The sequence below is a fragment of the Sebastes umbrosus genome, chromosome 8, assembly GCF_015220745.1.
Source record: "Sebastes umbrosus isolate fSebUmb1 chromosome 8, fSebUmb1.pri, whole genome shotgun sequence".
NCBI lineage: Eukaryota > Metazoa > Chordata > Actinopteri > Perciformes > Sebastidae > Sebastes > Sebastes umbrosus.
Genome location: NC_051276.1, coordinates 11400472 through 11423763, shown reverse-complemented (window position 1 = coordinate 11423763; position 23292 = coordinate 11400472). Strand labels below are relative to the sequence as shown.

The window sequence follows — 23292 nt, the reverse complement described above, 5'->3', positions numbered from 1 at the left end:
ATTTTCTCTGGTGATCTAGTGTTATAGCTACTGGAGAAATATGAACTGGATATGTACTGCGGTAATTTGCCCAGTGAGCTTTTGCAATAAAAATTACCATATGGCTTTTTCTCCATAAACACAGTGAAGTCCGTTGAACCATTTCATATAAGTTATAATGATGTGTACGGAAGCTTGCACCAGTGTTCTCAGTCTCTTGTGTATGTTGTATTTATTGTGTGTTTCTATGCTGCCTTCTTGGCCAAGCCTGGCCAAGAGAGGTGTTAATCTCAATGACACTTTTACTTGTTTAAATAAAAACAATACCCTCTTTCCCCTTTCGTCCTCAGGATAGCGAAGGGCTACCAGACGTCTCCTGACCTCCGTCTGACCTGGCTGCAGAACATGGCAGAGAAGCACAACAACAGGAAGTGTTACACCGAGTCTGCGATGTGTCTGGTCCACGCTGCTGCTCTGGTGGCCGAGTATCTCAGCATGCTGGAAGATCACAAGTACCTGCCTGTTGGCAGCGTCACCTTCCAGGTAGAGAACACAAGTAAGGGATAATGTACAGCGAGCCGATCATTGTTGTGAAAGAAACCCACGACAGGGCGATGCCGCACCAGTCTTGCATCGCCCTGAAGGGGTTTATTTCACAACAATGACCCGCTAGCTGTACGATATCCCGCTTATTACACGGCTACTTACTTAAGAAATCAATAATTTGACACAAAAATGGTCCGACATTGGAACTGCGCCCATAGCAACGGTCTGTTATACATAGCAACAGTCTGCTATAAAGAAATAACAGACCGTCGAACGCTGTGATTGACCGATCAGAATCGAGTATTCAACAAAGCCGTGTAATAAATGCAGATACACACACACCATATTAGCAAGGAACTAATAATAAAAACATGTCTAGACTGAAAAAAGGAGCAGTTACAGCCACACAAGATAAAACATTCAGCGTTTGTTTGTTGTGACTGCTGGTTGTTTTGTTGAACGGAGACAAACCCTCCCCTGCACAACAGAACACACCACATCATACATCTCCCCACGGATTTTTTTTTCCAAATTTGGCTGAGTGTGTCCAGAGGGGGGAGCTGTACACTCATAACGTCAACATATAAATATGGTCCCCTGGCAGGTCTGCTTAACACAGCGCCTTTGAAGTTGAAGAGGGGGGAAAAAAGGCAAATGTGCTCCCGTGGGAATATGTGAACAGACTGTTCCCCTCAACTGGAGACAAACAGTTATAGCAGTAACTGTTGATGATGGCGCTATCGATGAGCTGTGTCACACACATGACCTCCGTGGCGCTCTGGTACAGGACACTCTAACCCCCAGCAGTCAGCGGGTCATTGATTGGACGGTCATCAAATTAGTTTCATTTCCCACTGTAGGGCATCTCCTTTTAAAGTCAGCCACGTGATTGATTATTTGATTAAGAGGGCTAATTGATTGATTTGCCGGCTGATTTTTCTCCTCAGAACATCTCCCCCAATGTGCTGGAGGAGTCGGCGGTGTCGGATGACATCCTGTCCCCGGACGAGGATGGGGTGTGTTCAGGACGCTACTTCACCGAGAGCGGCCTGGTGGGATTGCTCGAGCAGGCTACTGATCTCTTCAACCATGTGAGACAACGAAGCTGCACTGATATTCATGCTATTTATGTTTAGTGTTAACATAAAAACCTGCAGCTGTGTCCCAAATCCATACTACGTACAAATTCGTATCAAGTTTTGATATATGTATATTTCCTATTATATGCCTTATTTTAGATAAGGCATTAAAGTAGACTAAGTGTTACACAGAAGAAGCCCTGTGCTTTTACATAACCCACAACATTAGAGTTTCAGGTTCAGGTTACTTTACTTTACTAGTAGAAAGACAAGGTATCCATCGTGACACACATTTTACAAACACATACAAAATGATAAAACTATTCAAGGCTCCACTAATCACTAAAATACAAATAAAATATTTAATCGCGATTAATAGCAAGGTTGGACACAGTTAATCGCAATTAATTACACATTTTGTATCTGTTCAAAATATACCTTAAAGGGAGATTTGTCAAGTATTTAATACTCTTATCAACAAAGTGGGAAAATATGCTTGCTTTATGCAAATGTATGTATTTATAAAATGGAAATCAATTAACAACACAAAACAATGACAAATATTGTCCAGAAACCCTCACAGGTACTGCATTTAGTATAAAATTAAACAGCTGTCAGTGTGCTGACTTGACTCTCATTCACATGTCTTGTGAGAGGTAAATGCCTGTTTTTCCCGACCAAAAGTTAGTGTACATGATTGGTACCAATGGATTCCTTAGGTTTTCTAGTTTCATATGATACCAGTATCTTCACTCCTCTTTATCTATATATTGTGTATGTGGTCACGCTAACCAGCAGTGATGGTTGTCTCATCAGGGTTGTCTCTTCGAGGCAGTGAATGAGGTCTACAAGATCATCATACCGATCCTAGAGGCTCACAGAGACTTCAGAAGACTGGCATCCACTCATGACAAACTACAGAGAGCCTTTGATAGCATCATTCAGAAGGTAACAACTGTATGTTGCAGTCGGGGCTGCCGCATGTATTCAGTTAAGGTTAAAGTGCAAATAACAAAGACAGTGAGATAATGTGATAGATAATGCAGAAAGATGTTTTGCAGAATAGAAAACGCATTTCCTTATTCAGCATTTCTTAAGGACATATAATCTATTCCTTTTAGAATGACTTTGGATAACTAAGATCCTTGAAAAGGACATTATTCTTGTGCTCAACAATACCATTTTTTTTTTTCTCTCTGATAGTTTACAGGCATATCAATTTTTTTAAACCAAACTCTTCCAAGTGTTCTTCACAATAAAGACCCCATAAAAGGCTATTACCATAATGAGAAAGAATATGTTACTGATGTCATACTGATTAGAGACTGAAAAAAAAATCTCCTCTTTGTTTCCCTCCAGGGACATAAGAGGATGTTTGGGACCTATTTCCGGGTGGGTTTTTATGGGGCCAAATTTGGCGACCTGGACGAACGGGAATTCGTTTACAAGGAGCCAAGGATCACACATCTGCCTGAGATATCACACAGGCTTGAGGTACGAGACAGGAAAGTGTGTGCACTGATATGCATGTTGTGTAATTGGGGTGGAGTGAAAAGGGAAGATGGTGCCTGGCTGGACTGGTGGAATCTGATAATGACAAAACACTCACAATCATCCATCTGTTTTTAGTGAGTTTTTAGAGAGCTTGGAAAACTTGGAACTCATTTACATGCCTAAAAGGAGAAATAATGTCATGAAGAGTAATACAATGTCAGCCTCACTCTTGAATCAATTAAGTTAATGAATCAGTTGCTAAATGACATTCAAATTATGTCTTGCTTTTAAGTGTTCTTTTGACATTTTATTCTTCAATGAATAACCTTGGATGGCTAGGGAATCTAAAGGACTGTATTATGAACAATACTGTATACTAACTACACAATTTCCCCCACTCCTAGAACTTCTACAGTCAGTGCTTTGGAGAGGACGCGTTGGTGATGATCAAGGACTCCAAAGCAGTGGACAGAGAACAACTCAACCCCAGCAAGGTAGGTGACCGTAATGGCACACCACTGATTGCTGCTACATATCTGTCTGTACTGTAAAACAAAACATATTAATAATCCCGCTGATTAATCTTTACATTATCAATACTGTTATGTTACTAATAACATTCAATGAATATGTATATATACTGTATATTAGGGCTTTCAAAGTTAACACGATAACAACGCGTTAATGCAAATTAGTTTTAAAGCCACTCATTTTATTATTATTATATTTATTATTCATTAACGCAACTTGCAATCTTTAGGTTGTAGCGGGCTCAGTTCTTTTTAAGATACTGGCATCATATGGAACTAAAAAAACCTAAGGAATCCATTGGTATCAACCACGTCATACTAGCTTGTCATGAAGGAGGTTAAATAACGCTCCAAACCTACATTACATTTTGGTGAGGAATAACTGTCATGTCCATTTTCAAAGGGGTCCTTTGACCTCTGACCTCAACATATGTGAATGAAAATGGGTTCTATGGGTACCCACGAGTCTCCCCTTTACAGACATGCCCACTTTATGATAATCACATGCAGTTTGGGGCAAGTCATAGTCAAGTCGGCACACTGACAGCTGTTGTTGCCTGTTGGGCTTGAGTTTGCCATGTTATGATTTCAGCATATTTTTTATGCTAAATGCAGTACCTGTGAGGGTTTCTGGACAATATTTGACATTGTTTTGTATTGTTAATTGATTTCCAATAATAAATACATACATACATTTGCATAAAACAAGCATATTTGTCCACTCTCATGTTGATAAGAGTATTAAATACTTGACAAATCTCCCTTTAAGGTACATTTGAACTGATAGAAAATGTGTGATTAAGTTGCGATTGATCGCAATTAACTATGGACAATCATGCGATTAATCGTGATTAAATCTTTTAATCGATTGACAGCCCTAATATGAATATATGTATAATGTATATCATATGTGAAGTTAAAAAATATGCAAATAAATTGTATTCATGTTGACAGACATGTAATGTATCATCTTATATACAGGTGCAGTGTAATTTACTGTATTTCCCTAAAGTAGACATCATATATGTATAGACCATGCAAATATTGATTTATGCAGAAACAAACACCTGTAATACATTAAACAAACTGACTATGTGCAAGGTGTATTTTTTTTTGCTTTTGCTTTGTTGCATATATTGAAAAACTGCCAGTAAGCCTTAAACCACCGCTCCTCTGCAGGCATACATCCAGATCACTTATGTGGAGCCCTTCTTTGATGACTATGAGATGAAAGACCGGCTGACAAACTTTGAGAAGAACTTCAACCTGCTGCGCTTCATGTACACCACACCCTTCACCAAGAGCGGGCGGCCGCGGGGGGAACTCAACGAGCAGTACAAGAGGAAAACCATCCTTACCACCAGGCACGCCTTCCCCTACATCAAGACTCGCATCGATGTCATCCAGAAAGAGGAGGTAAGTGGTGGAGAACATCTAGCGGCTTTTAACTCTTTTACCCGATGTACCGGGTTCAGCTGAGCTGTAGGTTAAAACACTGCCCTTTTAAAAACTTCATAAAATGCTGCGGTGGTCTTTTTTATGAATTTTTTTCTAAAAGACGAGGCCTTAATGCTACTAAAAAAACATTCCAAGTGTATTTTGTCCAAACAATGTTTGTTTGGCAATGAGTTCAATATTTTAGTTACAAAATCAACGCAAAAGAAATTTTATTTTTACTTAAAAATATTTTGGACCGTTTTTATATTGAATGTACATACTTGACTTTGGATTATTTTTTGTTATCTTATTTACATTGTTATTGATCTTATTTGTTATTATCTAAGTTTTACTTGATCATATTTCATTATTATAATAAAACTACTCCATTTGGAGTCAGAATTGTTCAATTTAGTTGTTTTTTTTATTGATTTTATACTGTGCACAATGGTAGAAACTGATGATGCACAGGGTAAATGTCATGGCCAAAGGCTCCATTGGGTGCACATAGCCTCCTGTAGTGGATATCAGTAGTAATTTATAGCCAGATTCCCTTTCAAGAGGTAGAAAACCTATTTGGCACACTTTGGGTATCCAAGTGGCCAAATGGAGAGTCCTCCTGGTCCTATCCTTCCTAAAACCTCTGTAGAATTGCTGTGCTTTGTGTTATTTATATCTAGTCAAGGAGTTGTTGAATTTATTCAGTGGCATCTCTGTGCATGGCATCATTGCTATAATGGTGTTATCCACTGTCTAATCTAGAAGAACATTTTAGGCGAGGATAAAAATGAAATTTTTTCCTTTGGTTCAACACAATTTACTCAGGCAATGTAACAGTCACAATGTTACTTACACTGGGAATTAATTCCCCGATGTCTTACCTATCCATAGAGACCAAGATCATGCATATAGACCTGGTAGTTGTGGAGCTATTCTTGATTTATTTTGGGTATGTCTGTCTATGCAAATCACACCTTCCAGCACCCTAGGGCTTAAGAGGTTAAGACACTTTGGTGATTACAGCAATCCATTTATTACCTCTTTCTTGTTTCCAGTTTGACCTGACTCCTATCGAGGTGGCCATAGAGGACATGCAGAAGAAGACTAGAGAGCTAGCAGTTGCCACACACCGTGAACAGCCTGATGCTAAGATGTTACAGATGCTGCTACAAGGCGCTGTGGGAGCCACCGTTAACCAGGTACAAACAGATTTTTTTTGTGAATGAAAGCACTGCTTCTATTTTACACTACCGTCTGTCTACTCCTATTATGTCAGCTGAAATGATCACTTACTTCATGCTTAACCAAATGATGGCTGTTCTCCCAGTATGATTGCTCTTTGTATCATACATAGCCCCTTTTGTCCCCTGAGTGTTCCTTCTTAGTGTGCGGGGGGAAAATAAACCAGAATAATTTACCTCTATTTATCTTATCACATTTACAGTTTCCATTGTAGTCGCAGAGTGCAGGTGGGAGACCTGACAGTGATCACACATCAAAGCCTTCACCCCTTCCACCACCCTAATCCTTCCTTTGCTTTTCCCCTGATTTAGTTAAAACGTCAATTCATGGCCCTTCTTTCCTTTCATGTCCCCGCCGCACGGCATGCTGAACCGGAGGTCTCTTTGATCTGATAGCTTCCAGGTCCTGCCAGCCTGGCGAATGTTGGAGTAATGATGAAGCAAGCTACGGCGTCTCTGCTCCCTCCCCCCCCTATGCTTTATCTTCCAGCGTCTAATCTGACAGGTCCCTCGCTCCGACCTGATGGTTGTTTACATAACGCTAATGCTCAGCAGCTCCGTAAACATATAACTCTTGGCTGTAATCAGCGAAGGAGGCTGGGTTTCTGTGTGTGGGTCCGCAGCTCAGACCAAGGACTGAGGCCCAGGCCCGATGCGTTTATGATGCTAATCAGAGCTGTTTAACTGTGCCTGTCGTGATGCAGGCACTATGCGAGCGTGCTGTGGTTTTATGATGAATATAAGTTAGGATAACAAGATCTCGTACTGGGCAAATGGGAGCCAAATGGTGGGTGTGTGCAGGGTTGGCGATGACATTAGCCATGCAGGAGGCTCATCATGGCTCCCTCTCTGATCTGATATCTTCCTCATGTTCTGGTTCAGCATCTCGGGCATACATTAGGCATTCAGTGAGGAAGTCATTTCCCCCTCCCTGAATGAGGGCCATTCTCATCCCTCCTTTGTTCATACACTCTCAAACGCTTCCTCTCTTACCTCCTCTCTTTCCTTCCTCCCCTCTGTTTTTTTGCTTTCTCTTTCTTTGTCTCTCTAACTCTGTCTTGTATTTGTCCCTTTCCTCCTCTCTCTGCCCCCTCCCCCCCCCCACCCGTTGTAGGGCCCATTGGAGGTGGCCCAAGTCTTCCTGAATGATATCCCAGCGGACCCGAAGCTCTTCCGTCACCACAATAAACTGCGCCTGTGTTTCAAAGAGTTTATAATGAGGTAAGATACGATCAAAGAAACACCACCTACTGACTAAACACTACACCAAAGTCATGCAACAATGAGGAAAGACACCACAAAAAAAATCCGAAAAACAAGAACTTTCATGGTGAGCCAAAGAAAACCTAAACCTAATTTACTTGAATTTACATTTCTGCTACTCTTTTATTGTTACCAGTGGCTGGCACTCGCTCAGTAGGTGGAAGTATAGAACAATACTTCAAAGAGATTTCTGTGTAGAAAATTCAGTATCTTGAGTGAGTGAAAGTCTTCTCCAGGATGCTCTATATTTACATCATCACCGGTGTCAGTGTAGGAAGATAAAAGAGCCCCGTAGACGACTGTGACTGATGGAGACTGATATCCTCCTGTTTAAACTGAGTGTCAGTCAAGATGCAGAGATGGAAATGATAATCGTCACTAAAATGCACACCAGATGATAGTTAAAGGAAACCAAACAGGTACAGTGTGAAATAATATTAGCCATTGTGTCAGGGGATATTTTTTCATTTCCAACAAGACAGTGGAAGATATTTTTCCTCATAATGTCATTGAGCGCTTTTTCTTCTTGAATTGCAAAGGTTTATTGTTCCCAAGAGTTTCATTATATTTTGAATATTCAGAACATAATTTAAAACCATCCTAACCCACAGCAATGTGTCTGAGGATATGCAGATTTTTGTGCAGGAGACGTGCGTCTTTGTGTGTGTATGCGTTTGTGTGTGTGCTTTCATCTCGTGGGCATTTTCAGTTTGCCTCCAAAAGGTGGTTTTCATTTTCTAACCCTCATGTCACATTCCAGCTGCCTTGATTGCTACAAGCAGGTTAGCAAATATTTACTGTAATTTCATAAAGGTTTATTTTCTGTCCTAAATCCAGGCAAGCTGGCACTGAACCCTTTTGTATGCCAATTTTCTTGACAGTGGCGTTCTAATAACATCCGCTCAGGCAAACTATTTCCTAAATTGGTCATCTTTTCCCCACTGAATTAATTCTCGGACCTCATCAGGCCTCACAGTAAAACATGTCATCTGCTGTGCAACTCATTACTTTGTATAGATGCACTGTAATGTTCAGGGTAGATCCGCATGATATAGCTACAGCAACATCACAATAGTAAGAATATTTTTCGATATAGATATGTATCACAGTATTGCAAATTTATGCAATTTTTTTTCAAATTGTATGGTCTATTCAATGAACTGTGTTCTCCTTTTATGCAGCATGATACTAGATAAAACTGTACTCAAATGTAAAATTAAAACCTACAGGAATAACTTACTTTGTTCACTTTTGATTAGCTGGAATCATTCATTTCGACAACAAAATTTTAAATATGACCCAAATATAAAGCAGAGCCCAACTTTACTTTGAATGCTAACAAAAAAGAAAAATGTTCTCTCGTCCTGAAAAGGTCCTAAATTTATACTAGAGTACTACCTTGTTTATAAATGAAGCAGTACACGAGTTGAAGCCGTTGAAGCAGCGGCGCTGTGTGTGTGTGTGTGTTACCAATCAGTGACGGTCACAGAGAAGTCTTAAAGAAACAGTTCATAAGAAATTCTGTTTGGTTGTTAACATTTTTTTTAAAAATTGGAAAAGACTAAGTTGTTTAGAGTCCTAAGAAATTGCTTTGTAATTCAGGTATAAAAGGACAACATTCAAGTGATAAATTGAAAATTAAAATTGCAGTTGTCTAAAGTAAAAAATAGTATAAGAAAATGTAAAAGAAAAGAAAAGCAACAACTAAGCAGCAACCAACATCTCTTCAACTCTGAACTGTATTGTAGTCAAGAAGAAAATCACCTACTACTTCTCTTCGGAAAAATCAAAATCAGCACATTTGATCTGCAAAATGGGTCTCAAAAGTGAATGTCACTTGTTCTACCTTGTGCATTGATGGCATTTCTAAAACAAATTGTCTTTGAGATTAAGGCTCGAAAAGATAATTGGCAGGTGTCTGAGTCTGTCAAAAGCTGTTGTGTTGATGCTGTCTAGTCCAACCTCCCCTTTGCCCAAATGTGGATTATCTATCTCCAGTAACAGACAAAGATGACCATAAATCTTTGTTTTTTAAAGTTAGCTCAGAAAACCTGTTGCATTACAGGAAGAGCCATACTTATTTTTTACTGAAGAGAAACATTCATTTTTAGTTGAATCATAAAAATGAAGATATTTAAATATTGTAGATGCATCAGGAGAATTCATTTTAAAATTCTTCAAACCAAGCAGTCAGAGAGAGGGAGCTACATATTTGTATATATGTTTTTATGGCTGGGAAAGTCCCTGTCCTTAATGCTCATTGCCCTGCGTATTTACTGTAAACTGTTACACGACATTGCTGTTTCCATATTACCCTCTTTAAAGACTAAGAGATAAACTCAGACATGTGTTTGCAATCATCCAAGTCTCTCTTATTTCCTGCAGACTGCTCTGTTTGTTGGCCATTATACATGTCATGATAGAGGACTGCGGGGAGACCCCATACCTGCCCTCTGCTCTTAGTTCAGCTCAGATCTTGTGCTGCTGGCCGTTAGCATAAGGGAGAATAGGAGTTTTTATTTGTTGGTCATTTGTGTCTTTTTAACTGCGCTTTGAAAAAGCCTTGTGGGTCATTTACAGTTTAGCTCGCATTCTAGCCGAGGTACTTGGAAAGATCTAATGTAGGAATTCCTTACGGCCGAGTACATTGTTAACTCACATTTAGAGTCCTGGCATGCAAAGGAGTCCAATTTATGTCAAGTAGTTACAGTACGTTGTTAGCATGAAACAGTGCAGTGCTTCTCTGAAGGCTTGAGGACAGAGAGAGGATTACTGCGGAATTGTTTTGCATGGAATCATTGTTGAACCTGCTCTTATGATGGAGGTTATTACATTAAACAGGTCAAGGAGTACATTTGGTTCTTTTTTTCCATGTGATTTAAGAACATGCATTATAACACTGATTGCGCCCTGCTCTTCTCTTTGTCCTGTAGGTGCGGTGAGGCAGTTGAAAAGAACAAGCACCTGATCACGTTTGACCAGAAAGAGTACCAGCAGGAGCTGAAGAAGAACTACAACCGTCTGAGAGAGAACCTGAGGCCCATGCTGGAGAGGAAGATCCCTGAGCTATATAAACCCATCATCAGGCCTCGGCTGGAAAACAGGTAAACAGACCCACCAAGTCAAACAGCCAATACTGTTTTGACAAGAGACGGCGTCGAAAAATAGAACACATATCATTGATTTTTTCTCATCACTCTGTATGATTGCTCAACCCAAAGGAAAGTGAGAACAAATGGAATTGAGCGGAGATCCATTCACACTGTCCGTATCACCTCTACAAATATTGATAGCTGAACCAGAGCCACAGCACACAGATTGAGTGTTGAACCAATGCCACGGCCACGTTGCACCCATGAATTAGTGAGGGCTGATTGCTCGCTAAGCGCTTTTATATGATCGACCATGGCGATCTCGCTACATCTCGTAGCAATGTATTTCCATGCTAAGGGATGAGCATGTACTTCAAAGGGATACTTATCCCCCTAATTTAGATTTTTTCCACTCAGCCTAAGGAATGTGAAGAGAGCTTCCAAAAGCAGTTGCATATTCTTGATTAAATTAAATTGGATGAGGACTGATGTTAACACCAGCAAAATAATGTGCACATTTTATACATAATATAAATATATAATACAAAATAAATCCTTGTTGATACTGGATTTTTTAGTTTAATACTTATATTGATATTTGTGAGTTAAAAAGGACCTAATATGGTTTTGTGCTTTTTCCCTTTCCTTTAGTGTGTTATATACTTTTTTTTGTGCATGTAAAAGGTCTACGATGTTACAAAGCCCAAAGTGGAGATACGCTCTCCCACAGAAACACTGCCCCTGAACTGCCTGAAACGCCTTTCTTGAAGTCCCGCCTTTTTTTTCCATAACGTGGTGATGTCACCAAGTAACACTTTTGCACAATACCTGCTTAGCATCTAGTTTGGCACGCCCTCAAACGAGCCTCAAGAGTTTGGTTCGGTTGACCAATCACAAAAAGAGTGGGTCAGCTGACCAATCAGAGCAGAGCTCTAACAGAGCGTGTCAGACAGAGGGTGAAAACAGGTGCTGCAGCACAGCCGGTATGAGAGAAGTAAAGCGTTTTTTGAACATTAAATCATGTAAACATGTTCTAGTAGAAACCCAAAATACAAGTATGCATCTTAAAATGAGCATGATACGTCCTCCGATAACAGTATATCAACACATATTGGTATGAACACAGATACATCTGCAATAAGCTAGTATCGGCCAATATAATTGCCTGTTGATTTATCGGCCTAGTTCTAATGAAGAAGCATAATACACGTTACAGTAACCTTAATATCTTAGAGTAAATCCTCTTATGTATGACCATGTCTAACATTTGGGCCTTGGTGAAGTATCACAGTAGCTAATGAGTGAGTTACGTACCGTATGTCTGCCACTTTATAAATATCAGGATTCCTACACATTTTCCATTTAAAAATTTCCAGATGGTCTCGGTAGATTTTTCAGACCATATTTGACTTGACTTGACTTGATGTGACTCTCAGAGGATGCTGTGAAAAGACTACAGTGCTTTTGCCCTTGCATATGGCTTACAATTGCTGCCTCCCCCATGTTGGAAATGTTGAACGATTTTTATACAAAGTTTGCATCTATCTTTATTTTCTCATTTAGAATCCTTAGCTAACCGGGCTTTATATTTGGGATTGTCAAGCTAACCCTCGGTAAACGTGCATTTCACTTCCACTTTGGCTGTTCAGTCCACAGTCCTTTGCAGAAAGTTTGACACAGACTCTGCTTGTATGATCAATATACTTTTAGAAATTCTGAATTTAATATTTTAGAAAACAGAATAGGGGCAGTAGTCTGGAAAACAGACTATTTTTTCGATCCTTAACCAGACCTGGAAATTACTAAAATCAAATTCCATATGTTTCCATACTGTGAAGGAACCTTGAAATATGGCATTGCAGGTTGTAAAGAGTGAATAATTGAAACAAAAATTCCTATTTTTGTGCCTTGCTCATGGAAAACATTTACCGTACATCTCTACTCCTACACCTACCTGCCCTGACCCTTCGTCCTCCTCCTCACCATCACCATCATCATTCCTTATCTTGTGTTTTCCCCGTCTTCCCTCATCCACTTGTCCTCTCCGTCTCACAGGGATTCCTTCAAACGTCTAAGTTTCCGCAGAGCTCAGGAGGAAAACTCCTGAGATGCCACGGCTCGTCTGAGAGAGAGAGAGAGAGAGAGAGAGTGAACGCTACGGAGAGGAAGGGGAGGCTGTCACACAACCGAGAGAGGAAAAGAGAAGATAAGATGAAAGAGGAGAAAAATGAGGAAAGGAACTGCTGAACTGCTGGTGATACCCTTGAACTCCTCTGTGCTGGAGCAGCTCATTGTGTCCACGATGGAGGTTTCTCAACAGTCCATCAGTGTTTATTAATGTCTGCTCCACGTCCACTTTTAGGATTTTCGCGGTTGTTTGTTACAGGAGGCAAAAGGAGAGTGAGCGAATCTCAAGCAAAGTGTAGCTTATTGAGCATTTCACTGTAAAATCTTCAGATGCTTTGGCTCTGTTGATTTCGTTTTTTTTTTTTTTTTTTTAGATAACTGCAAGTCCTAATAATGCTGCAAACATTTCCTCTGGGTTGGTAAAGAGGCCGACTAGAGTTCCTCTCTGAGGTCCTAGCTGGCCCAGGGCCTGTATGTGTGCCAATAATGCTTGCATCCTGTGTGTGTGTGTGTGTATGTACATGTGTGAATGGATGTGTGTTTATTTAGATAATGTTTGGAGTAGAAGATTTTGGTGCCATACTGAAGTCACTTTGTACTCGATGATGATGAATGAGTCTGTTTTGTGCTAAAGGGCCTTTGAAATTCTGGGGCGTCTATGCATGAAATGTGCCAGTTAGAGCAGCAAAGAGTATGGATGGATTTGTGCACTGGAAAATTCCCTGTGTTAGCTCTTAAGGCTATTCTTGTCTTAATATTGTTGGACATACAGTATCTGGCCATGTAGCTAATGGAAGAGTTTAACTTATTGAGAGTTATGTGATGTAATTACACAGGAGGCAGATAGACTTATCTAAATCACACATGGCTTATCTCTACAGTAAACCCACATTTTGTATATAGTATAGTAGAGGTATTACATCAGATAGTTACACAGATGTTTACAAAGGTATGAAAAACTATTTTGCATTTATTTTATGGAAATGTATTTTTAGATAAATAATAGCAATAATGATATTAATTGGAAATATTATTCAGCAGGCAGGATTCAGTGACTGAGTGTACTGTAACATGTTCCAGTAAGTTTCAGTAACTGTTTGTAAATAGTCCACTTCCTACGATACACACAGTGCCAAATTTAATTCCTTCCTTATTTACTTAGGAACTGAGATACTTCACTAGAAATTCAACATTTTGAGACGTCATTCCACACAGCTGTGCTTTGCAATGTGAATTATGTTTACTCCATATGTCAGAATACATTCCTAGAGGAGAAATGTACTACTGCTTTTTGCAGCAATGAACAATGGCAACCTGATTTCATTTGACATCCACGACACAGCTCATTTCGTTGGTGTTATGTTGCAGCTCATTCCGTATTTCAGTAATGTAAATGCGCTTGCCGTTTCAAAAGTGGGTGTATACTTTTATGTACATTATTAATACTCATTTGACTATTTTTCACTTTGTTTCCAGGTACATCTCTTATTTATGAACTCTTGAATGGTTTTAAAATTGCTAAATGAGATGAGAAAGTCATGCAGCATGTGTATTAATTGCGAGTATTAATTAAAATGTATACCTACTTTTGAAACATGCAATACATTGCAGAAAGTTGGTGTTATATAACATATATTAGTGGCATTCAACCACTGGAGACTGCATTTCTGTTTCTTTATCAGTTCTTTTCATGTTCATACCTGATGTGTTTTATTAATTTTTTTACTTGTCATGCATACAATGCTGTTGAAGAACCTGAATAAAACTTAATATATGCACATTTTGTCAACACTGTGTTTAATGACTATTTTTAAACTTTTACTTTCAAGAAATAGCCTTCATAAAATGGTATTATTATTACAGTATTAATATTACATAGCCATACCACTTGCTTACTGGCAAAAACTGACACAATATTTAGCAGATTTAATTTTCAAGTTATCAATTTGCCATATCATTATAATCATTTGTAATCAATTTTATTCACATTTAGGATTACAGTTTTCTGAAATTGTTCTATAATTTTATTGGTAACACTTTACAATAAGGGTACATTAACATTAGTTAATGCATTAATAAGCCTTAATTAACAGTTAATTAACAGTAACTAAAGTGTCTAATAAGCATTTACTAATGGTGTTCATGTGAACTAAGGTATTAATTTATACATTATTTAATGCTTTAAAAGACATTATTAATGTATTAATAAGAGGTTGATGAAGAAACCTCAGAAGCCATAAGAAAAATGAAGGAGAATAACGACCTTCTGCCAATGAGAAATTATTAAACACCACACCTGCCTTTAAGCATTTGTTTTTGATGTTCATGTTGGACCAAGTTAGATAGTCCCCTTTTATAGAGATCCCCTCCAGTTAAAAACATGATTGTAGTTAAATCCTCTCGGAGGCTATTCAATTTTAGTTAAAAATTTATTTTTCTAAATAGCATGCTGGCTGAGTAAAAAAAAAAAATTGTTTTTATTTTCATAGAGTACTAAAATTGTTTCAATAAATGCTAAAGTTGATATATTTTCTAAATAATTGCATTTTCTTTTAACATGTAGCATAACATCTTCATCTTTTAAAATATGGAATGAACCAGGTTGTTTACAGATGGAATTGATTTACAGTTTCTAATGTTTCACTAATGTTTAATAGCTGGTGATCGTTTCAACTTTACAATAAGGGTCACAAAGAGCATTAACACATGGTTAATTATGGTTAGGTAAGTAACGCTTACTCAGCCTAATTACATCCATTATATTGGTGTTTCAGTACTGTGATAATTTGCAGTCAGGCAGTATTATTGTTATATATTATTCAACTTGTTATTGATGAATACAATGGTAAATATCTACTAAAGTTTTTCCCCCATAAATCTTGGATATATTTAGTACACAAAGCGAGTTTAAAAAGCGGGAAAAACTACAATCTTCTGCTGTCGCATCAATGTGACGTCATCACTGCGCGACGACGACATGACGGACACAAGTGTGTTCGGGTGCGTTGCTGTAGATTTCATTCACAACAAGCGAGTACCTCTGTGATTCCCAGCGGTATGTTGACAGTTGTTTTTTTTGACAAACTACGGATAGCTGCAGTGGAGCTGCTGGTGGTTACTGGCGGCACCGCTGCTGTGTAGTTTAGGAGGTGAATGTTGAATGACAGAGAGCTGGCTAGTGATGCAAAGTTAACTCCAACTCTTTGGTGTCCTGTCAGTCAGCAAGCTTCAGACGGTAACGATGGTAACCCAGACGTTACGGTAACGGTGGTAACCCAGACGTTACGTTAACTCAACACATCTCGTCTTTGTGTCTTTTATGAGTCACAGTAGTGTTACAGCGCTGTCAGGTCCTCTCCTACCACTTCACTGTTTGTGAACGTGTGTCAAGATGCTTAAACATCACAGAAAAGTATTTAAACTTTAAAAAGATGGACCCTTGATGATGAGAACCAGGAACGTGACGTTGTATCTGGTCTGACACATGATGGTGGTATTAAGAGAAGGTCTGACATATAAGTATGCATTAAAGGTCCCATGTTGTAAAAAGTGAGATTTACATGGCTTTTATATTAGACAGATAGATAGATAGATAGATACTGTAGATACTATAGATAGATAGATAGATAGATAGATAGTAGATAGATAGATAGATATATAGACAGATATATAGATAGTAGACAGATAGATACTGTAGATACTATAGATAGATAGATAGATAGACAGACAGACAGACAGACAGACAGACAGATATATAGACAGATATATAGATAGTAGACAGATAGATACTGTAGATACTATAGATAGATAGATAGATAGATAGATAGATACTGTAGATACTATAGATAGATAGATAGATAGATAGATAGTAGATAGATAGATAGATATATAGACAGATATATAGATAGTAGACAGATAGATACTGTAGATACTATAGATAGATAGATAGATAGACAGACAGACAGACAGACAGACAGACAGATATATAGACAGATATATAGATAGTAGACAGATAGATACTGTAGATACTATAGATAGATAGTAACTTTATTGATCCCGAGGGAAATTCAAGTTTCCAGCATCACAGTTCCATAGTGCAAAACATGTTAGTAAAAAGGCAGTAAAAAAGTTAGTAGTGCAAAGTACAAAGTACAAAAACATATACCAGATATATAAATACAAGGAGATGAAGAAAAGAAGAAGTGTGTTAAAAATGAGTATAGTGCAGGGTAACTCCGGTAGCTTAGTCTATGAAAGTGCACTGTGTCCTGCAGACCGTCCTCCTTTGCCCCCCTTAGGTGTTGTACAGTTTGATGGCTGGGGGGACAAAGGATGTCCTGAGTCTGTCTGTGGAGCAGGTATTATATATAAATACTGTGAAAGTATTGAAACACTTCATCCACAGAGAAATACACACAGCCCGTATTGAGAAACTGAGCTTTTGAAACAAGCTGTCAGCATTTCTGTCCATTTGTGATGTCACAAATATACAATATTTAGACCCTTTCAAAGTTTTAAACGGAAACATTCTAAATGTGTCCCAGTTTATTTCCTGTTGCAGTGTATGTGAATGACATCAGCTGACAGGAAGTAAACATGGATCCAAGCTGTTGCATAGCAACGCAATTCTGTTACAATTTTATTGAAATGAACTAAAACAGAGCGTTTCAGACAGAGGGTAAATACAGGCATATTCAAGCAGACATCATGAGGAAAATAAAGGGTTTTTTAAACATTGAAGTATGTAAACATGTTCTAGTAGAAACCCCAAATACAAGTATGAACCTGAAAATGAGCATAATATGTCCCCTTTAAAGACGAGCTCTTACCTGTTTTGCCTGCAAGGACACTGTATACGCCCTAACCTGCCCCAGTTTAACCTTTCACAAATAAGTTAATGACCTCTATCTATTTGATATCTATCTTTACTCCACTAAGCTCATGAACCAAACAAAACCGAGTCACTCTTTTGTTATTCCATTCATAAGTTACAGTATGCAGAGATACAGCACAGGAGCATAGTTAGAAACAGTGGTTATATAAGTCCGATGTTTTTTAGCCAGCCTCTTACAGTAATGAGAAATATTATGACTTTTCTGCTTTTTCCTGTAGCTGTAGATATTATCCACTGTTTTTTGTGTGCTCATAATTTTATGAATATACTCATGCACTGAGTAACCTCTGAGGATTTCCTGCTGTAAATGGTAATTGCACCTCTGTCTTGCCAAGCCTGCTTCATGCCCCAAGCAGGATAAATGGATGGATTGTGACAGCAAAAACTCTGATATACAGCAGGAGAGTTTTAGGCCGCTGCAAATCGTTAGCTGTTCCTGGTGCCTGGGCTGAGGTGTTTTGTTAATACTGCTTCATTAAAACAGATCAAAATGGGATCATGAAACTGTTTTCCTGTTTGGAAACATTTGTGGAATGTGTGAACAGATGGAGTTTGGCATTTTAAGTTTGAGTTGAGCATACAGAGCCTGACAGATTTGGCTTCATCACAGTACGCTGGCAGAACACTTAATTCACATATTAAAAGTAACCACATGAAGCTATAGAATATCAACTAATAGTTGTGTCTGAAACTTACATAAACACACACTCTGTCAATAATCCAACGTAAATAGAAAGTTTGTAACTTGGAATCAAAATATAAATAAATAAAGCTCTGTTTTTTGGTCTTGCCTCCCTAGGTTTAGCCATCCTCTGCTCAACTTTGACGCCATTTGTGTGACATGGAGCCAGACGAGGACCTCAACCCCGACACGGATGACCTTCCACTCCGAGCAAATACTAACCACATACTTGTCAGACATTATGTGCTGGACCTGACGGTTAATTTTGACAGGAAGGTCATCGGTGGTAGTGTCGTTCTGTTCCTGGAGCCTTGCTCTGGATTAGGGACTTTGGCTGAGGATGACATTGGACCTAGAGCTGGGACTGTAGAGGCTGGAGGGAGTCAGGATACGTTTGTGTGTAAATCTCTGGATGTGGACACAGTGGAGAATGGTACAGAAGAGCTTGGGGAGACTACGGCGAGGACGGAGAAGATGCTTGGTGCTAGAGAAAGAGCTGGAGTTCAGGCTCTGTCTGGCGTTGGGTCGCAGACCGCAGCTGAAACCAAAACTATTCAGTCTTCACATTTGTGGGAAACCACAAGTGACGGCGATTTCACCCTAGTGCTGGACTGCTGTGACCTCGATGTGTCAAAGGTGGAAGAGGTGGACATCACCTCTGTGTCAGCCATGTCTGGTCTCCTACCAGAGGTCGCATCTGAGAGGTCAGGTGACGGTTCACTGAACCCACAAGCAGCCTTTATTCAGACCCTAATCTCTATGCTGTCTAGCCGATGGAGGCAAAAGCACCAGCTCTTTTTGCAGTGTAGCCGTGCCCCTGGTGCTCAGGACGGCAGCTCACTGCACTTTCGTAGAGACCGCTGGAGTCTGCAGGTGAGGAAGAAGGGGGTTGCGTCGCCTCAGGAGTTCCCTCGTGCTCTCAGGATCTGCTACGAGACGAGGCCAACAGGCGACTCTGTGAGGTGGACCAAAGACCAGGACAACAGGTTTGTCTCAGGATGCAAGCCATTTAGTGGTTTCATGGTATGATTAGACTCCCCTTTAAAACTGGTGGCACATCTGATCTCATTTCTGCTACTCGACTTACAGTATAATATTCTGAGCTTACCATGTTAGAATAGAATAATACTGATTCATTAATTCACAAAAACACGCTTCAGGCTATCATATTCTGTTGTTTGTGTGGATGCTTTACGTGGATGCGTGTGTGTGTGTGTGTGTGTGTTTGGTGGATCCTTTGAGAGTTGAAATGAGGGTTGTTTATAGTTTACCATTGTTTACCCTTCCAGGGTGTGTGTTTACACTGCCGGTTCTCCCATCAACAACCGAGCACTCTTCCCCTGCCAGGAGCCGGCTGTTGCCATGTCAACATGGCAGGCGACAGTACGGGCCCCCAGTGAGTGTGTGGTTTTGATGAGCGGGGAGGAGCAGACTGTACCTATTGAGGACGGGGACACACGTAAGCTGTTATTTCACAAGCCTTTTGTGACAACCAGTAGAAGTCAAGTTGATTTTTATTAATGTAGCCCAAAATCACAGATTTACCTCAAAGGGCTTTAAAACAGCATAAAACACCTTCTATCTTTACCTTCTATCTTTAGACCCTTGATTAGAAAATGTGGCTTGTTAACTGACTATTTGTCCTAGGGATGCATGATAAGGATTTTTATTTCAGCCGATATCGATAACCGATAATTACACATTTTTGTTTTTTTAAAAAGAAGTTCATAACCTGTAGCTTATGCACACCTGAGGGTAAGAAATGCTAAGGTGTAATGAGCAAAGATGGATGATTTAATATTCAGTAGCGCTGACCTAACCAAGTCTAACTGACATCACTATTGTTAACATTTCCAAAACAACAGAACAGTTCTGACACTTCAAATTTTCATTTTATTTTTTCTAGTAAAGTACTTCAAATAACTTGTATTGCAAATTGCAATCGTGTTGTCTGCCTCTGAAACTGTGAAAAACATCCACACCGGCGATAACATGAGTGGCTCTCTTGTCAGCGTGCTGCACTTGTTTTTCTTCTTCCTCTTCTTCTCTGTGTTTATTGGTGTATTGGATTGAAAACCAACTTTTAAAGGTACATACCGCCACCTGTGTGTAGACGCTTTCATTTTATCAGACGATAATTTATTGTCTATATTTCGTTATTGGAATAATATATTACAATATAAATTTCACATTTTCGGGCAATAATTTATCTGATCCGATATATATCGTGCATCCCTAATTTGTCCATAAATAAAAGTACATTTTACGGATTTTTTTCTGTCCTACTTTGTTAAATGAAAGAAGGGGATTAGGTTCTGAAAAAAATATTGGGACCTGAATTTAGGTATTGTATTGGCACCGATATAGAAACACTTCAAAGAAGACATTACATTTTACTTTGAAGCAAGTCTGCTCTAGTCATGTTCCAGACCTCTGAAACTCTGTACACATCTAAAACCTTTTTTTAGTAATTCAAACAGGTATGGTGTTGTGCTCATTGGCATCTGTTTCAGTCAAACCAGACAGAGCTTTGTAGGTGGAGTAAGAATGACAGCGTTGTCTTCCTGTGCCAGAGCTAGAAAAATGACAGAACATTGCAACAAAAATAGATACAGGTGTCAGGTGAGATTAAAGCAGCTCTACAGGTTGTTGTCAGTTGATTTACAAAATTAACAACTCCTTTCTATAAAGATGTTAACTGCTTCTAGCGACCACTACCATAAATCTGTGTCATTTTGAGAGGTTCAACATGAGGGAAACGGGTTGATTAGGGCGAAATAATAAGATGCAAGATGAACGTGACATCAGACTGAATAGTGAAAGAAAAGAAATGACATTTCAGTCCAAATGTTTCCTTCATTTCTCTCTCTGTGCTCTCTGTCTGTTCCCCTCTCCATTTCCCTACCTTTGACATTTTCATCCTTTCTCTCTTCCCCTCCCTCTACTCTCTGCAGGCTTCTTAATCTGGAATTACTACGTCACTATGCCCATGCCCGCCTCCACCTTCACCTTGGCAGTGGGCCACTGGCGCCAAGTCACAGCAGAAATTCCCCCAGCAGTGGAAAGAGAGGTGAGGGACAAGACGGATTGTAGCAAGCCTGCCAAACTCGGGGCTGGCCCGGGGGAATGGACCGATGCTGACCTTATGTCTGGACTTGGAAGCTCCATCAGTGAAGTAGTAAAGGGCTCTCCACTCAAGACTGGCAGGTATTTTATTATTTGTTCTTTATGTGTTCTTTTCTTCTTGTACGTCCTCCTCCTCTCCAGACTGTTATTAACCCAGTCTGGCCCTTCTACATTCCATGGTGAAACTTTTCCTTTCACCATACCAAAAATGGTGCAGGTGAAGTTATGGGGATGGATAGGGTGCAGCACTCAATCAGCTTTTTATGACAAGTGCATTAAAGCTTGTACTATATTACATTAGGTTCAGTGCCCAGCAGACATTATGTTTGGAGACCAAAAGAAGTAAAGCTCACATAAATTGTACAACAGGATATAGAGTGCAGGCTGGGGCATTAGAGAGGGCTGGCTTGCTGTGGGCAGGGCAGGGTTGGGCTGGGGTCTCCCTCTCCGCTGGCCAGCAGGTTGGCAGGTCTGCCACTGGTTTCCAGTAATCCTCCTCCTCCCCTCATGGTTTTCCTCCAGCAGCAGCCCAGCTGTAGCCTGCTGCAGGCCCCAGGAATCTCCCGCTACAAGGAAGGCCTTTATTTTCAGTGAATGGCTGGAAGGAAACTTGGAACGGTCGTGATGCTGAGGATGGAGTTAGTGCTGGATATTGGATTTAGAGTGAATGAGGTTGCATGTCGGCACCCAGATATTTTTGGGATCACTGTGGTTTGCCTTTGTGACGTATATATTCCATATTTCCACTGCTTTCATTTCCACGATTAGCACAGAGAGATGGGACACATTGTGCCATATTTGGTTCACCAACTCATGAACTGTTTGTTATTTTAATAAGAAAATTCATTAAATCGTCGTTATTAACCTTGGATTAAACTTTTCTCCCCCGTTTTAATCTGCTACAGCGGAGACCAGACCACCCGCTCAGACTCTGCATTCTGTTACTCTTCCCTTGAGGATGAGGGGCTCTCTGTAACTGATTATTCAGGCATGGTGGATGACGGCATCTCTTGTTCCCATGACGACTACCCTTGCCGATTTACTGAGCAGTCGGCTTGGTCCCAGCGGGTGATCCCACACCGTGTGTTTGGCCCCGTCTGCTTGCTACAGAAGGCCCAGGTGGGGTTTTGACAAAGAACCACTGAGACTTGAGCTAATTATATTTAATATGATTAGAAGAGACCCGTAGCATCAGTTAATGTTTGTGTCATTAGGCCAGCGGTTTTCAACCACCATCTCTTGGCAGAATGGTAAAAGTATGAGACTGTATCCTCATGAAGGCCACTTATAGGCCAAAATATTCCTCATACTCTAACTGGAATAACATTTATAAGTATTAAGTCCAAAGCTTTTGCACGTTAAGTCAGTTCTGAGCAGATGATGCCTCTTAGATGAGTGACAGAATATGCAGTAAGGGCAATTTCCTTTGACAGATATCCTCTGACCTGGAGCACATAAAACTATCATAGACATACACAATACATATGTGGAAGAGCAAAGTCATGGACTCACAAACTACCCGTCTACATCAACATACACACAACTGCCTCAGGTAAAACTTGCAGTTGTATAGTCGTCAGTTGTTTTGAGAAACTTGTTGTCTTCCTTTTGCAGACGGCAGTCCTCAAGCTGTTGCCTCGATGTTTGGCTGCAGCCCACTCCGTCCTGGGGGTCCACCCTTTTCCTCGCCTTGATGTTCTCATCGTCCCAGCAGGGTTCTCCAGTCTGGGCATGGCCAGGTAATGACACCTACAGTGGGTCTTTGGTAGAATGGTGTAAGCTGTGAGTTGTGCAAAGAAAGA

The 23292-nt window shown here is 39.8% G+C and overlaps 2 protein-coding genes across 5 annotated transcripts in view; both read left to right on the top strand.

The window, feature by feature from the left end:
- The window catches only part of dock8 (dedicator of cytokinesis 8), a 73558-nt gene extending 58987 nt beyond the window's left edge, over positions 1-14571 (top strand). For both annotated transcript variants that reach the window (XM_037777495.1, XM_037777496.1), the window contains 10 exons: positions 330-522; positions 1473-1616; positions 2421-2552; positions 2964-3098; positions 3503-3592; positions 4808-5044; positions 6121-6264; positions 7421-7527; positions 10503-10673; positions 12717-14571. In XM_037777495.1, coding sequence (XP_037633423.1) covers positions 330-522; positions 1473-1616; positions 2421-2552; positions 2964-3098; positions 3503-3592; positions 4808-5044; positions 6121-6264; positions 7421-7527; positions 10503-10673; positions 12717-12768 — 1405 coding nt within the window. In that variant the 3' untranslated portion in view covers positions 12769-14571. The remainder of the gene's footprint in view (positions 1-329; positions 523-1472; positions 1617-2420; positions 2553-2963; positions 3099-3502; positions 3593-4807; positions 5045-6120; positions 6265-7420; positions 7528-10502; positions 10674-12716) is intronic.
- Positions 14572-15732: 1161 nt separating this feature from the next.
- Positions 15733-23292, top strand: part of LOC119493159 (aminopeptidase O (putative)) — a 92273-nt gene continuing 84713 nt past the window's right edge. For all 3 annotated transcript variants that reach the window (XM_037778285.1, XM_037778284.1, XM_037778286.1), the window contains exons 1-6: positions 15733-15843; positions 18482-19350; positions 19654-19823; positions 21319-21571; positions 22396-22609; positions 23105-23229. In XM_037778285.1, the coding sequence (XP_037634213.1) occupies positions 18524-19350; positions 19654-19823; positions 21319-21571; positions 22396-22609; positions 23105-23229 (1589 nt within the window). In that variant the 5' untranslated portion in view covers positions 15733-15843; positions 18482-18523. The remainder of the gene's footprint in view (positions 15844-18481; positions 19351-19653; positions 19824-21318; positions 21572-22395; positions 22610-23104; positions 23230-23292) is intronic.